General features: G+C 39.2%; 1 protein-coding gene across 1 annotated transcript in view; it reads right to left on the bottom strand.

Annotated features, from left to right (window-relative positions):
• Positions 1–16475, bottom strand: part of ksr2 (kinase suppressor of ras 2) — a 181771-nt gene that overhangs the window by 130726 nt on the left and 34570 nt on the right. The window contains exons 2-3 of the mRNA XM_038293576.1: positions 5790–5930; positions 2417–2567 (exon numbers count right to left, since the gene is read on the bottom strand). Coding sequence (XP_038149504.1) covers positions 2417–2567; positions 5790–5930 — 292 coding nt within the window. The remainder of the gene's footprint in view (positions 1–2416; positions 2568–5789; positions 5931–16475) is intronic.

Raw genomic sequence — 16475 nt, 5'->3', positions numbered from 1 at the left:
CTTGATTTTATTTTAATGATAAGTTTGTTGAAGTTAATCAGTCTCAATAGTTAGACGTTACTAGAATATTCATTTAAAACACATCAAACTAAAAAAATTGCCATGAGGAGTATAACTGAACACACTATTGGTATCAAGGTATCAATCAAATGTTGCGTACAAACCATGTAACCATGGCCAGTAACCATGGCCAGACACACCTGGATTAATCAGTTCATCCAGTGATGAAAGACAGGAAACGTAAGAGCAGCATTAAGTTCAGGAGGTATTAGAGTACGCATAGAGACCATAGTAAAATAAATCTTTTTAATGGAAAAATTGACATAGACTTCAAGGTTAGAGGGAATGCAATTCAGAAGGAAATAGGAAAAATTTACTAATTACAAGACTCTAAATTAGGAAAGAGGACTGGAATGACAATCAATATGTTAATAACAGTGTTATAAGCTTATGGTGCTATACCTGGACAGCTATCTGTTCAGATTACCTGTTTGTGTTCTTGCTGTTCTTGGTTTTGAAAAATACCAATAAAGGTTTAAGTAAAAAAAAAAAAGAAAAAAGCAACTATTTAAAAATTAGTCATATTTGCTCAATTTTAATATTTATTTTGATGATGATCTCTTTTCTGATGAAAAAATACATTTTAAAATCTAGACTTGTCTCTTATTTCCCTTAGACATAGACAAACTTTGTTGTCATTTTGTACACACAGGGTGTATAAAAAAATTTGGTTCAGTAACTGAACGAAAGCAACTGCAGCACAGATGTGCATATGTTATATTTACTTCAGTGACTTTCTGAAAAACATTTAGTTTTAGGAGTATTTTTACTGCACCTTACCTTTGAATTTTAAATCAGGGATATTACTAAGATGTAAGTAGTACAATTTCTAGCTTCCCCTCCAGTGGAAATAATTTTACCGAGTGAAGAAAAAGCTTAATTTAACAAAAAGACACCAGAAACACAGTTTTGATTGAACATAAACTTGGATGTTTTAATATTTTCCATCTGCTAAGCATTTCCTTGTAGTTGGAGGCAAGGTAAATACACAGCAAAAGGTACAAACTGTTACCAGAGGTACGTCTGACATACAGTATGCTGTATATGACCTACTTCGAGTATTCATTTCGGAAGGGTTTTGTTTAGGAAGGATTTGGGAAAGTGTTTTTCTGGTCTGAATTTGTTATTTTTACTAGTATTTATTTGTATCCCTTTGAATTTTAGTCAATAAAATACCAGAATGTGGACAGAAGTTTTTTTTTTTTTTCTGTCTAATAACATTTTAAAATGTTTGACCAAATGTTATGATCAGCTACTTAGTAATTGAAATGCCCTTCTAACCAAATACTGTTTCACTGTTTCTAACCAAATACTGTTTCACTGTTTCTAACCAAATACTGTTATTTTTTGGACAGCTCTTTTTAACTTTTACTTAAGTAAAATATATTAATGTCAGTCTTACTTTATTACAACCTACTTCTGCTGGTGCTTGAGGTTATTATTAATAACCATTCCCTCTGGGAAAAAAAAGAAAAAACAATATACTGAATTTATACTTAAAGAAGCTATTAGTTCATTGATTATGAACACAACCTTAGAAGTCACCCACAGTGAATATAAGTGGTAGGATGTTGAAAAATCAAGGTTTTTGGACCATAATCCTTAAAACTTTTCATTTTCATATTTTGTTTCTTTTGTTTTACCTCAGTTTTTGTTTTATTTTGTTTGTTTTTTACATTTTAAATGTTTACATAAACTCTAATTAGTGATAGGCATTTTTTTTAAATGACTTTTCCTATTTAAAGATTTGGATGAAGGTCGCATCACTTTTGCATCACAAATTAAATTTACTGGCTGCCAACATTCTATTTGATTAAACGAAATAAATTTTAACCTATAACAATAAAACTGATCGTCATAAGTGATTATTTTTATATAAGGTTGTCCTTTAAAAATTTGTAACAATACCAAACTAATTCATTTGGAGCAGTGGTGAAAAAAAATATTTTCCTGATGAAGAAATACTATTTATGTCATTTTGTGTTATCTGTCTTCTCTATTCTGCATTCTGTTTACTTATACTGATACCAAAATAGTCTTCAGGTTGAAGTGTTTTGCTCAGTTTTTATCACATCATTGTCTTGCATATTGATATTTCCTTATTGTACAGCCAATTCTGTTTTATTGCTCAAACTTTTTACAAAGTTTTTTCATGACATGTGAACCTTTTTGCTTTAATTTGCCTTTTTGCTCTGCTATCAACATCTGAATTTCCCGATTAATTATGTTATATTCCATGTCACTTCCAGAAATAAAATAAGAAGACCAAAAAAAATATATAAAGATTTTTGTAACCATCACAAATAGCTGTTTTACTGCCATGGTTGTGTATCTCTGTGTCAGTAGATACTCTTACCGAGTTGGTGAGCTTTCTTGAGGCAGGAGAGGGAGGCGTTTAGTCGGGCGCATTCTTCTTCATTGGCACCAAACTTCTGCAACAGCTCACACACTTGATCTTCACTCATCTCCAACAGGCCTTCTAAAGTCACCTCGCCTGCATTCATCTCCTATAAAGCACACATAAAGCACATGGTGCTATTGATGTATAGGAAAACTACAAAAATTAGGAAAAAAGGACAACATTTTTTAATTCCCAAAAAAGAGTTATGAGGCTATTTGTTCTCCTATGTAACCAAAACTTGAAAAGCTGGTTGATTCTGTTAGGAACCTTATAATCTTAGTTTTTTCATGTAAAATGACTGCCTTACATTCATTTGCATAGAAAACAGAAGGCTGCCAGGGCTGGAAAGAACAAAACAATAGTTAAAGAGACTTAATAAATGATAAGACATGCTCTTTTTTTTTTTACTATTTTAACCTGCTTATTTGCAGTTTTTAGTAAAAACTACTATTTCAGGGATCAGAGTGATTATATTTTTCAAAGATAAAAAAAAAATAATAAAAATCTACAGCCCAGAATAATCCATACCCCTGGCAGGTTTAGTAATCTTTTGATTTTAACAACATTAATTGGGATAACCTTAAAGTTTTGGAGGAGTCAAGCTTGGCTTTTAACTTGAATCTCATAAGAAAAGACCCTAAAACACTTGGGTTCACTATCATGGATGATATTTGTAAAAGTGCAAACATGCAAAAATATTTAAGAAAAAAAATATGAAATGCAAAACTGATACTCCTTGTTTATTACCGTATCTTAGATTAAAGGAGGTCTGGCTCATTTCCAATCAGAAAGACATTTTTAGTTAAATCTGCCTTAGGTATGAATAATTTAGGGCATTTTACATGATTTAATTTATAAAAGCCTACAACACAATAGTAGAGACTTCAAAACCATAAAACAGTCATGTAGGCGTAGTTTGGATTTACTTTCTTTCCCTTTTATACATTCAAAGTATTCTATTAATGAAAAAAAATCTTATAAATTCATAGACTTTTAAATCGATAATGTCTGAAAAGCACAGAATGGCTTAGACAGCCTTGTCCTACCATCTTATTACAGTAGGAATCAAGGGCGTAGGTTTGATTTGAACTTTGGTAGGGACACTATTGGTCTGGTGTCATTGGTCCTATGCAATATGCATGCCCTTTTTTATGCTCGATGTGAGCATCCGTACTGATAAGAGGAATTCATTGTTAAAAGAGAAAAGCATAATTTTGCTACATTAATAAAAATTTTATAAGCACTACACTCATTAGATGCTGTTTATTAAAGTTTGAAGTATCACCGGCTCTGATGAATGTGGAATTAGGACTGTTTTCCACTTTGAAAATGCTTTCATTTGAATGATTAAGACAGAAGGTAAATACAGTATTTTCTTCTGAAAATTTAGAATTATGCAGAGTTAAACCCCACTCTTATATTTTACCTACTATTCTCTCTCTGTATCAAGCAAAATAATACATTCATTAAAATATTAACTTCACTATAAAAGTTGAACATCTGGGCTGTAGTTACTCTGTGTAGCCCAATTCAGGTATTTTATCTGGGGCTGAAAAAATTATTTGTATTAATTGATTATTTCAATAACTAATATGTGATAGAATGTGATTCATCATTAACTGGAGTATAGAGACTCTAAAACATAATATAAATGTAAAATGTGTTTATTTATATATATAAATATATAAATATATATATATATAAACAGCCAGATTCAAGCATTTTTACCAGACATTAATTTTTATACTAATTTACTTATAGACTGTGTGGAAATCTATGTAAGATAAAATGAATGTTAATATTCTTCCTCTGTTTGCTATTGTCTTTATCCTATTTCTAGAAGTATAAATAGTCAATTAAATTACTATTATTATGTGGAACCCTAATTATGCTTTTTAAACGAAAAATAGCAGATGTTTAGACGCCATTTCTTCTTGTTATACTCTATAAAAGAAATAACACCTGCTAATAGTTATACCTGAACTTCCTCAAAGAGTCATCAAAAAATTAAAACAGTAATAGCAACTATATATCGGTGAAAAGGAAACCTTCACATTTTCTTTCTTAGTTGGCTGTGGATAAGAATCAGAAATGTTGATGCTTACAGCCTTTATTTGCCCATTTTTCCAGCAGTCTTCAGAACTCCTGGCTGACTCAGAATATTTCGTTTTATAAAAGAAAAAAAAAGGTTTTTGTTTTTTAGTATACATGATATTCATTTTTTTTATTGGGACTAGTTTTGTAGCCTAATATTAATTGTAGTAACCGCTGCATTCTAGTGTGAATAAGTTTTCAATTTTGTGCTCCAAGCACACGCGGACTAGAAAACAGCCAATCAGAGAGAGAGAAGGCGGAACCTAAGGCAGAACAACCAATGAGAGTGGAGTTAAACAGCGCAGCACAGTTCCATGCGCTGCTACGTGAAAGGGACAGGAGAGACCAGGCAGAGGAGCTGCGAGAGGAAAAGAAGCCACTGCTGCAACAACTACTGCTGTAAATTATAAACATGTTGCTCACATCCAATTATTGGTCGGGAAAATTAGGACGGTTCAAAATTTTGGTAGGGACATGTCCCTATGGTCCCTATGCAAACCTACGCCCATGGTAGGAATGTACAAAATGCAGAAGGGTTGCAAGATATCCAGCAAATGATTAAGTCTGAAGGAAAGCAGTATGCAGGTTCATATGGTCCATCCAAATAGTGCAATAGTGGGCCAGCGTCTCCATGATAAGTGCTGTCTGAATAGTGCTGGCATTAAGAAAGAAGGTAGGAAGAAAAAGAAGGACGCTTTCTAGTTTAGCATAGCAACCTTCTGATAGCCCTATCAGCAGCTAGGAGCTACCGTTACACACAATCCTCTGTGTGACAAGACTATAGGCACAGTCCGACTCACTTTTATGACAATACAATATTTCTTTGTGTACTATGTGTAACATGCAAATGTGCACGATTTCATATGTTCTGAGCTTAACTTTAAGGATAGCTTTAGCCATTTGCTACATTTATTTTTTATAGTTGTTTTTCTGAAGGCTGTAGTCCCAATTTTAAAAGCACCATTCATCTCTGAGTCCATCGTGTAACAATGCCTGTAATGCTAAAAGCTGTATGGATTCATCACAGCAGTCCAGAGTTTTATTTCCTACCCAGGATAATGTTCTCAAAGGAGCAGGAGGTTGTAAAACTTGCACAATTCAGATGGAGGGGTAGTGTTTCCTCAAACTTTCCCCCTCGCTCTCTGTGAAGCTTTTAATTGGTCTCTTTATTTCAACAACTTTAAGGGAGAAACAAATAGCTGAAAAGATGAAACCCGAAAGAGTCAGCTGTCACCTCAGCCACCTCCTTCCTTAGATTAACAATGCGGAACCAGTGGTCGAGGCGAGGGAAGTCCTCCAGCTCTGCACTGCGCTCTTCTAAGGCCACTTTGCACTTGCAGGACAGCTGGCGGCTGAAGTACTTCACCAACTTACCCTGTGAAGAAGAGGGACAAACATTGTTAGGAGAGCTATCCCTAATCAGTTTCGTTCAATTTATGAAGCCAATTTGAAAAGGTTGATCAAAGTGCTGTAAGAGAATAAACAAAATGAGAAAATAGGAATTAAACTCTGGCAGTTAAACACTATGGAGAAAAGATCAGTCTTTCAAAAGGATACAAATAAAGCAGAAAATCCTGCCCAATACAAAGAGGCAAATGTTTCATAGTTTGGGGGCCATGACCATGAAAGCTCCATCATCTCTGTGCTTAAGTCTCATCTTTGAAAGAATCAAGAGCAGCTGGTCCCGTGACCTTAGAGACCCCGAAGCAGACTGTGGGTTAAACAAGTCTGAGACATTTAAAAACAAATAATATCCCTTTTAGATCAATTATGTAACAAATAGGCAGCCAGTTTAAAGCAGCCAGAATAAGACTGATAGGTTTTTACAAGTTTTATTAAGTTAAAAGTAGAGAAGGTTCATTTTTGACAAGCTGAAAGCAAGATAGCAAAACCTGTCTGACTGGAAATAAAGTACAATAATCAACAGCAGCATAGAGTTAGGAGACATTATTCTTCATTGTCACATTTTATCATAGTTTATAAAAGCTTCTCTCTGTGACAGAGCAGATTAGTGAATCACATTTAAGGTCGCCTCCCAGACTGGTAACAGTTAAATTTAAATATAGTGTCAAACAGCCAAGGTCTCCATGGAGGGCAACCCAAGGCCCAAGGCAGAAAATAGAACCTCAGTCTTTATCTCAGCAAAGATTGAACAGAGTGAGGATCATGTTTGTTCATTGGAAGGTTGAATTGACAATCATCAGCGTGACAATTTTGGGGTTTCCTAAAATGGAACCCAACTTAGACAGAGAGAAATATCCGATAGATACCCAGAGAGACGGAGAGATGCCTCTCAGGTATCCCACAGCCAAAAGTCACTGTGGACAACACAGTTATTTGTGCTGCTGTTCTTCTGTCATTACAAAAGTCAGAAAAACTCAAAGGTATCATCTCTAATATAAAACAGTGAAACTAAGATACCACGATCAAGTGTTTTAAAGTCAAAAAGTACAAGGAAAACAGAATTACAAACATCAGTAGATATGTGTGGAGGAACACAGTCTCAGGAACACAGTCTCAGGTTAAAGCTTAACCCTCTCATGCAAGTTAGAGTTGTTTGCCTAGAATTGTGAAATTAATTAGTAGATTTATTTAAGACTGGATAGTGACCTTTAGACTACTTTAGCCATTTTAGCATATTACCTTTAAGCTTTGCAGTTAATAAGGAAATAAGCTAATAAAATTATATAAAACTATAGGTTATATTATTTTAATGAATACAGTTAAGCAGTAAAACATGAATATTGTGTCAAAATAAAGAATTATAGATTTATTTCTGATATTTCTATTACACAAATAGGTACATCAAGCCAGCTTTATGTTTAAGAAAAAATGTATTGCAAATGTCACAGGCCTGTGTGCTACAATTGTAACAGTTCCCTCTAGTGGTTGTAGATTGAAAATAGCAACCTGTCCCAATTCTACCTTTCTAATGAAGCCATTGATTGATATGGCTTTTTTTCTAATCATTAAAAATGTGTTTTTCCTAAAAATTAAAAGAATTACCATTTGGGTTCTCTCTTCCATATATGGGGTTATAAGTCATATCTACACACAAATCAACAAAAGAATAAAATGGAAAAAAAAAATATTTTTCCTTTTGACTTTTTTGATGCAACAAAGAGTCTTGTTAAAGCTAAAGGGAGCAAAAAAAAAAAAAATAAGCTGAGTCACTCAGGTTCGATTCCTGGCCTGGGGTCTTCTGGAGTTTGCATGTTTTGTATGTCCTCCCTGCATGCGTCAGTTCTCTAATGGTAAAAAAAATAACAAAACAAAAAACTGTTACATTTATTTAACTAAAAGGTTAATTGGCCTTCTAAATTGTCCTTAAGTGTCAGTGTCACATCAGCTGCTGTGACCCTCACACCTGCAGGTCATTCCCTGATCAGCAGTGGACCCAATATAAGGACGGAGCCTCCACCTGCTCGCCGTCAGATTGTTGTCTAACCCCTAGTGGTAAACACTCTCAGGCCATCTGTCTGCTCAAGTCTAGTTTTGACTAAGCCAAGTTTGTTCCCTCTCCTAAACCTGCCTATTTTCTTCCCCCAGTGTCTCGTCTGATTATCTGGACCCTCATCCTCGTTTGTTATCTTGGACTCCCTGGTGACGACCTCCTGCCTGCCCGACCACAGATTCAAGGATTGCCCCCCCAAACTCTGACTGGTTTCACGGATCTGACCCTTGCCTGTCTGACCTAGAGTAAAATAAACCTTCTAACTGTGCCAACTGCTCTGTTTGTCCATCTGTGCCTGTAGAGCGTGACAGTACAATCTGACCAGACAACATGGACCCGGCTGAGCTTTGGGACAGAGCGAGCACAGGCTTACTGGACTGGAGACAGCAAGCCAGACCATTCACATGGAGCTCGCACAGTTGACGGCACAGGTAGCACACCTCACATCTTTGCTTACCTCTGTTGCAGCTCCACAACCGCCTCTAGTCCCCCAGGCTCCAGCATCCGAGGTTCCTCAGCCACAACCGGCTTCTCCTTCGGATTTTTCCCAAGCTGCAGCCCTACCTGTGAACCACAGCGGAGCGTATGTTCCCGATCCACCTCCATTTTCTGGTGAGCTCTCCAAATGCCGAGGCTTCCTGCTACAGTGCCAAATGGTCTTCAGCCAGCAACCCTCGGCTTTTGCATCCGACCTTTCAAGAATATATTATGTTATGGGTTTGCTGCGGGAACAGGCTCTAGCATGGGCGCTTGCTTTCTCTTCCGCCAACCCTCTAACATCTCTCACCTTTGCTCAGTTCTCCTCCGAAATAAGCCGAGTGTTTGATCATCCTGACCATGCTGGAGATGCGTCAAGGCGTCTATTAAAGCTCCGCCAAGGTCCCCGACGTACTGCAGAGTTTTCTGTGGATTTCCGCACTGTGGCAGCCGAGTCCGGATGGAACGACAGATCTCTCAGAGGAGTATATTATAACGCCCTAAATGAAGCCTTCAAGGATGAACTCGCCCTCAAAGAAGAAGCAGCCGATCTTAACTCTCTAATTACCTTATCAATCCGACTAGACAACAGGCAGCGTGAGAGACGCAGAGAGCGGAGCGGGCGACTTCCTGTTTCTCGGTCTGTCCAACCAGTCATTGGGGCCCACAGCGCCCCCTCTGTCACTTCCCCTGAACTGCCGCCTACCCCTGAGGCAGTTCATTGATCAGCTGCAGAAAGACTGAGGCGACTCCAATCTGGAGACTGTCTCTATTGTGGCAAGCCTGGCCACAGAGTAACCAGCTGTCCTCAGCGGCCAAAAGACAGCGCTCATTAGAAGTGGGGAGTCTAATGAGCAATAATGAGTTCCCCCAATCTTCAAATCGTCTTCAGGTAAAAGTTAAACTGTGTCTTGACTCCTCTTCCCATTCTCTAGCTGCCTTGATAGACTCTGGGGCAGAAGACAGTTTTATTGATGCTGAATTGGCAAAGCAGCTGAATATTCCCATTGAACCTGTCAGTCCGCCATTGTCAGCAAAAGGTTTAAATGGCAAACTTTTGTTTTGTGTTTCCCACCAAACAGTCCCAGTTTTGACAGTAACCTCGGGTAATCACAGGGAGTTAATCCAATTTAAGATTATTCCCAACTCCAGTTTTAGTATTGTGTTGGGACACCCCTGGCTGGTTCTCCATAACCCTCATATAGATTGGTCTATGGGGAGGATAGTTAGTTGGAGTTCGTTTTGTTCAGGCAATTGCCTTCGCTCTGCCCTACCCAAATCTGACACCAAAGACGAGGTTGTAGAAACCCCGGATTTGTCACAGGTTCCTTCTGAATATCTGAATATCTGAATATATTTAGCAAGACCCAAGCCCAGACACTGCCCCCACATAGACCATATGATTGCTCCATTGACCTTTTCCCAGATGCCCCACTCCCTTCCAGTCGCCTGTACCATCTCTCTAAACAGGAACTAGGGGCTCTGGAGAGTTACATAAATGATTCCCTGGTGGCCGGTCTTATTCGCCGCTCTTCATCCCCTTTAGGGGCAGGGTTCTTTGTTGGCAAAAAGGATGGCACCTTATGTCCTTGTATTGATTATCGGGCCCTGAATGACATTACCATTAAAAACAAGTATCCGTTACCCCTCATGTCCTCAGCATTTGAACTGCTTCACGGTGCAACTATTTTTTCTAAACTAGATTTGCGTAATGCATATTATTTGGTGCGCGTCCGTGATGGGGATGAATGGAAAACTGCCTTTAAGACCCCTGTAGGCCATTTTGAGTATTTGGTGATGCCGTTTGGTCTAACTAATGCCCCAGCAGTTTTCCAGGCTCTAGTGAATGATGTCCTCAGGGACTTCCTGAACCATTTTGTGTTTGTCTACCTAGACGACATATTAATCTTCTCCAAGACCAAGGAGGAGCATGTCAGTCATGTTAGGCAAGTTCTCCAACGACTGCTGGAGAACAAACTATTTGTCAAGGCAGAGGAATGCGACTTTCATTGTTCAACCGTGCATTTCCTGGGTTTTATTATTGGAGAGGGACAGATTAGATCAGACCCAGCTAAGACAAAAGCAGTGGTGGAGTGGCCAGAACCCAAGACCCGTAAACATCTCCAGCGTTTCCTGGGTTTTGCCAATTTTTACCGCAAGTTTATCAAGGACTACAGTCTAGTGGTCCAACCACTGACCAAACTCACATCCACCAATCAACCATTTGTGTGGTCACCAGAAGCAGCTGCTGCTTTCAATGCATTAAAACAGTTGTTCGCCTCCCCACCAGTTCTTATCCAGCCAGATCCTTGTAAACAGTTTGTAGTGGAGGTGGATGCTTCTGAGACTGGGGTGGGAGCAGTTCTGTCCCAGTATGGCAATCCTTCAAAACAGTTGTTGCCCTGTGCTTTCTTTTCAAGGCGATTAACAGAGGCCGAACAAAATTACAGTGTGGGAGACCGTGAGCTGTTAGCTGTTAAACTGGCCCTGGAGGAATGGCGCCATTGGCTGGAGGGTTCCTCCCAACCCTTTTTAGTCTGGACAGACCACAAGAATCTGTCTTATATACAGACTGCTAAAAGGTTAACACCCCGTCATGCCCGTTGGTCCTTGTTTTTCTCCCGCTTCAACTTTATTCTAACCTACAGACCAGGCTCCAAAAACGCCAAACCTGATGCATTGTCTCGTCAGTTCGACCCCAATTTACCCAAAGAGGAACCTGAGACCATTCTGCCAACCTCTATTGTGGTGGCTAACCTCTCCTAGGAGATCGAACAGTTAGTGAGGCAGGCCCAACAAGAACAGCCCACTCCCAGCAACTGTCCCACTGACCGCCTGTTTGTTCCCGAAGGGGTTAGGTCTGAGGTTTTGCAATGGTCCCACTCCTCCAAGTTTGCATGCCACCCTGGGGTACAAAGAACCATCTCCCTCTTAAAGAGGCACTTTTGGTGGTTGTCAATGGTTCAGGACACCAGTAAATTTGTCTCTTCCTGTACAGTCTGTAATCGTGGGAAGTCCAGCAACCAGCCACCCTCCGGTTACCTTCAGCCGCTTCCAACCCCAAGCAGACCCTGGTCCCACATCTCATTGGACTTTGTTACTGGTCTCCCTCTCTCCCAAGGTAATGCAGTCATTCTAACCATAGTAGATCGCTTCTCTAAAGCTGCACATTTTGTCCCCCTTCCCAAGCTGCCCACTGCTGCAGAGACCGCCGACCTCCTTGTTCTCCATGTGGTCCGGCTCCATGGCATCCCTCTAGACATAGTTTCGGACCGAGGACCACAGTTCACCTCCAGGGTGTGGAGAGCCTTCTGCCAGGCTCTAGGAGCCACAGTTAGCCTCTCTTCTGGTTTCCACCCACAAACCAATGGTCAGACGGAAAGGGTGAACCAAGACCTTGAAGCTGCCCTCCGTTGTATCATCTTGGACAAACCAACTTCCTGGTCCCAATACTTACCATGGGTAGAATATGCCCACAACTCACTTACCAGCTCAGCTACAGGTATGTCCCCATTTGAAGCTTCACTGGGTTATCAACCCCCTCTTTTTCCCTCTCAGGAGCGGGAACTCGCTGTCCCTTCAGTTCAGCATCACCTTCGAAGGTGTCACAGGGTTTGGCGAAGAACTCGAGCAGCACTCTCCAGAACCGCAGAAAGAAACCACCGTCTCGCCAACCGCCACAGACACCCAGCCCCCAACTATCAACCTGGACAGGAGGTCTGGTTGTCCACCAGGAACTTGCCACTGAAAGACACTTCCAAGAAACTCACACCCAGGTTTGTTGGACCCTTCACTATTGACCGAATCATAAACCCTGTTACTGTTCGCCTTAACCTCCCCAGGACAATGAGGATCCACCCATCTTTTCATGTTTCCCAAGTAAAACCTGTCCTGTCCAGTCCCTTGTCTCCTCCTGTTCCGCAACCCCCACCCCCCAGGATCGTTGATGATGCCCCTGCATACACAGTGCAACGGCTGCTGGATGTTCGCCGCCGTGGACGTGGTTTCCAATACTTGGTAGACTGGGAGGGTTACGGCCCGGAGGAACGCAGCTGGGAACCACGTTCTGCCATCTTAGATCCTCAGCTCATCCGGGACTTCCACAAGAGGACAAGACGCCACCGGGCGCCTTGGAGGAGAGGACCTGTCACATCAGCTGCTGTGACCCTCACACCTGCAGGTCATTCCCTGATCAGCAGTGGACCCAATATAAGGACGGAGCCTCCACCTGCTCGCCGTCAGATTGTTGTCTAACCCCTAGTGGTAAACACTCTCGGGCCATCTGTCTGCTCAAGTCTAGTTTTGACTAAGCCAAGTTTGTTCCCTCTCCTAAACCTGCCTGTTTTCTTCCCCCAGTGTCTCGTCTGATTATCTGGACCCTCATCCTCGTTTGTTATCTTGGACTCCCTGGTGACGACCTCCTGCCTGCCCGACCACAGATTCAAGGATTGCCCCTCAAACTCTGACTGGTTTCACGGATCTGACCCTTGCCTGTCTGACCTACAGTAAAATAAACCTTCTAACTGTGCCAACTGCTCTGTTTGTCCATCTGTGCCTGTAGAGCGTGACAGTCAGTGTTTGTGTGCATGGTTGCATGTCTTTTTCTGTCTCTGTGTTGCCCTACGACAGACTGCTGACCTGCCCAGGGTGTAACCCACCTCTTGCCCACTGACTGCTGGAGATAGGAATTAGCCCCACCCTGACTATATATATATATATATATATATATATATATATATATATATATATATATTGCTGTGGATACTGATCACATATCCTTCAAAACAGACACCAAAACAGTAATGAGGAAGATGATGTAGGGAATAAGGATTTCATTCCACCTACTCCTCCTACTGGCCAGTCGTGTTTCTAAATGTCTCTGAGCTACAATTTATGGTTAGCATTTGCAGCTTATTTTTTTTCATGTAAGCATCACAGTAACACTAGAATTGTACTTTCCACCTTTGCCAAATAACTAGATTCACTTTGAGGTATCGTGTTACAAAGAACTAAATTGCAACACCTGTCTGCCTGAGCTTTGACATTTTATACATTCCTATGATGTTTGACTAAGCATGTTGAGAGGTGGTTTGAAAGATCACCATAAAAAATGACTGATAATGTTTAATATTTTAATGCTACAGCACTATAACTAGAGTTGTGTGTCCACTCAAGACATCCGTTGATGTAATGTATACATTTGATGGCATCAAAGCTAAATAAAATCTATCAACATAATTCCTGTTATTGGATATGTTACATCGTCATTTGATAATCATCCCCTTTAATATCCCTTTATAGTTATTTGTGCAGTAATGAACCTTGAACATGTTGAACCTAATTTTTACATGTGACAACAACAATGGTGTCTTGATTGTTTTTTAGGCAAATTCTGAAATTCCAGATATTTTCACATAGTTCTTAAAACATGGTCCACCTTAAAAAATATTTGTTATATTTATTGTCCTTCTAAATCACCAAGACCTCCATTAAATTAAATGATAGTCATTATGAAAGCTATTTAGCTTAAAAACTTTCTTATATCTAAATAATTGTACTGTTTTAGTTAATTTATTTATATTCTTGCACTCACAGTTAAAAAAAACAGCAATCTCACACTTCACTAATGTGTATAAGTATATATAAGTAAATATATATATATATATATATATATATATATATATATATATATATATATATATATATATATATATATATATATATATATATATATATATAAGTAATAATTTACCATAGGCTACTGTACAGAAAAGTACATAAAGTACATAAATTAGAAATTGTTCAATACGAAGCACCTCTTTGGATAATTCATAGTGATATGTGTTTTCTATAGTTGCACTGTAGCAACAGGGTGTAAGGCATGTGGAGGGCTATTTTCCAGCAGTCATATAAGGGGGGTGGCCACATGAAAATTATTTGGTGCTGCTTTAACTTGTCTTGTTTTATTTCAGATTAGACCTTTAACGTATAACCCAGTTACAGATATGGTTCATTAACCAGTTTGATTCCTCTTTGTAAAGTTGCTGAACTTTATGATTACTCAGTTATGAATAATACCCCAAGATTTCCTAAAACAATTTATTTAAATATTGTATATTCACCAATCAGCAATATGTGACATGTTGGGAGTGACACTATTGTTCATGCCCAAAATATGTTTGACCTGCTGAAGTCTGTCAGCTCGTACTAATTTTATTCTAAAATGAAGTCCAAATGGGGCTTTCTGCTGCACTGAGTTCAATTAATGCTAATCATTTTGATGTCTTCATAAAGCTAGAATCTGATCCCCATATTTCTATTAGTAACATGTCACCACGGATACACATGCAATGTAGCCGAAAACTAATGTTTAAAAATCCAGACGTATTGAACACCAGGAAAAACTTAAAGCCATCCATTGTGCATGGGGCCTGTTTAATGTCTATTCTCAAGAAAGCTATCATGTGTAATGCTAATAATCATCAAAAGATAATAAAAATCCTGATAATTAATCCTGAGATGAGCCAGGTCCCGTCCCACAAATCTTTAAGCGACATTTGCGCATGACAAGTAGGTGCACAACTTTTTGATGAAAATGCTTTCTATCCATAAAAACTTTCTAGTGAACTCAGTAAACTGACCGTTCGGACAGATGATCACTACTTTTCTCTACCCGTTAGTCACATAACTCCACCTCTCCAAATAGTGCCTGCGCCATCTTTGTTATTTGTCTCTACCACAACAAATCCCATGTTGCTTTGTTAGGAGAGCTCATGCAAAGCAATCTGGGATATATCTGCTCATGTAGTGACCATAGGTGATCACTACTTTTCAAGGTGCATTGTGGGAAATTTCGAGTCCACTACTTTTTCTATCCACTGGACGTTTAGACATTTATCTAAAATGGCTTAACAACTAAATAGTGCCCTATATGGTGACTATGGCAGACATTGGGACAGAGCCTAGTTCTAGCTGTAGACATGCTGGTCTGTCACGCTGCTTGCCGTAATAAGTGCCGTAAAACCTGATGTTATTCAATGAAAAGTGATGTTATCAACTGAATGTGAACATGAGCCGTATATGTCGCTCATTATTCTTAAAGTGAATTTCGCTCTCTTTGACGTTTACTACTTCAAAACTAATACATCCAGTTGACCTTTAACTAGAAATATAAACATATTCAGTGAACGCCGTTCATTGAAAGCATTCATGCACAACACTAAAGCTGTGTGTGACTGGACAACTTTAAACTGAAACTTATATGTCTGTTTAAGCCTAGTTATTGGGAATTTTATATACCTGAGCAAGATAAGGATGAGGCCTGACCCTGCGGCTGACATGGTACAGCTTGGCAGAACTGTAAATACCTGTCCTGTCAATCCTTAAAAAAAACAGTAAAAAATAATTTAAAAGAATGTATGAAAAAAATATATTTTTTATTCTATAATAAAAATGACTTTGTAATTTTCAATTGCAACATAAAAACATGTAAAAATTTAAGCAGTAGGAGTACAATTGTAAAGCATTACAATAAGGTCTCATTGCTTTTTAATCTAAACATTTCTACTATTTTTACATAACTGTCTCCTTTAGGTACATGAAATACATCTGTCATTTGCATCCTCTCTGAGATGCTTCATTACTCTCAGCTACTACTTGTCCTGACTGGATGACTCAATATAAGTGTCTCACCACAGCTGAACCAGGACATATTAATGTCTTTGTTACTAAGGAGTTTGGGTCTGATTAAAGACAATGGTGCGGGCCCACAGAGGCTGACGTGATGCTTGAGATTCAGATGATGCATGTGGATGGTCCAGTTCCAAAAGTACACCTACAAAATGACTGCTACAAAATAGACATTGCTGGCCTACATCAGTGCATACTAAAGTAGAAACCAGTGGAGGAGGGACCAGCAAGTCACCTCGGAATGCAGAAAACCCTCCAGTAAAAGCTGCCCACGGCTGCTAACGCTCTGCCAGATAAGGC

Source organism: Cyprinodon tularosa, unplaced genomic scaffold (genome assembly GCF_016077235.1).
Source record: "Cyprinodon tularosa strain WSP-4 unplaced genomic scaffold, ASM1607723v1 ctg109, whole genome shotgun sequence".
Classification (NCBI taxonomy): Eukaryota; Metazoa; Chordata; class Actinopteri; order Cyprinodontiformes; family Cyprinodontidae; genus Cyprinodon; species Cyprinodon tularosa.
The sequence above is the reverse complement of the archived record's forward strand: the minus strand, read 5'-3'. Positions and strand labels throughout refer to the sequence as shown.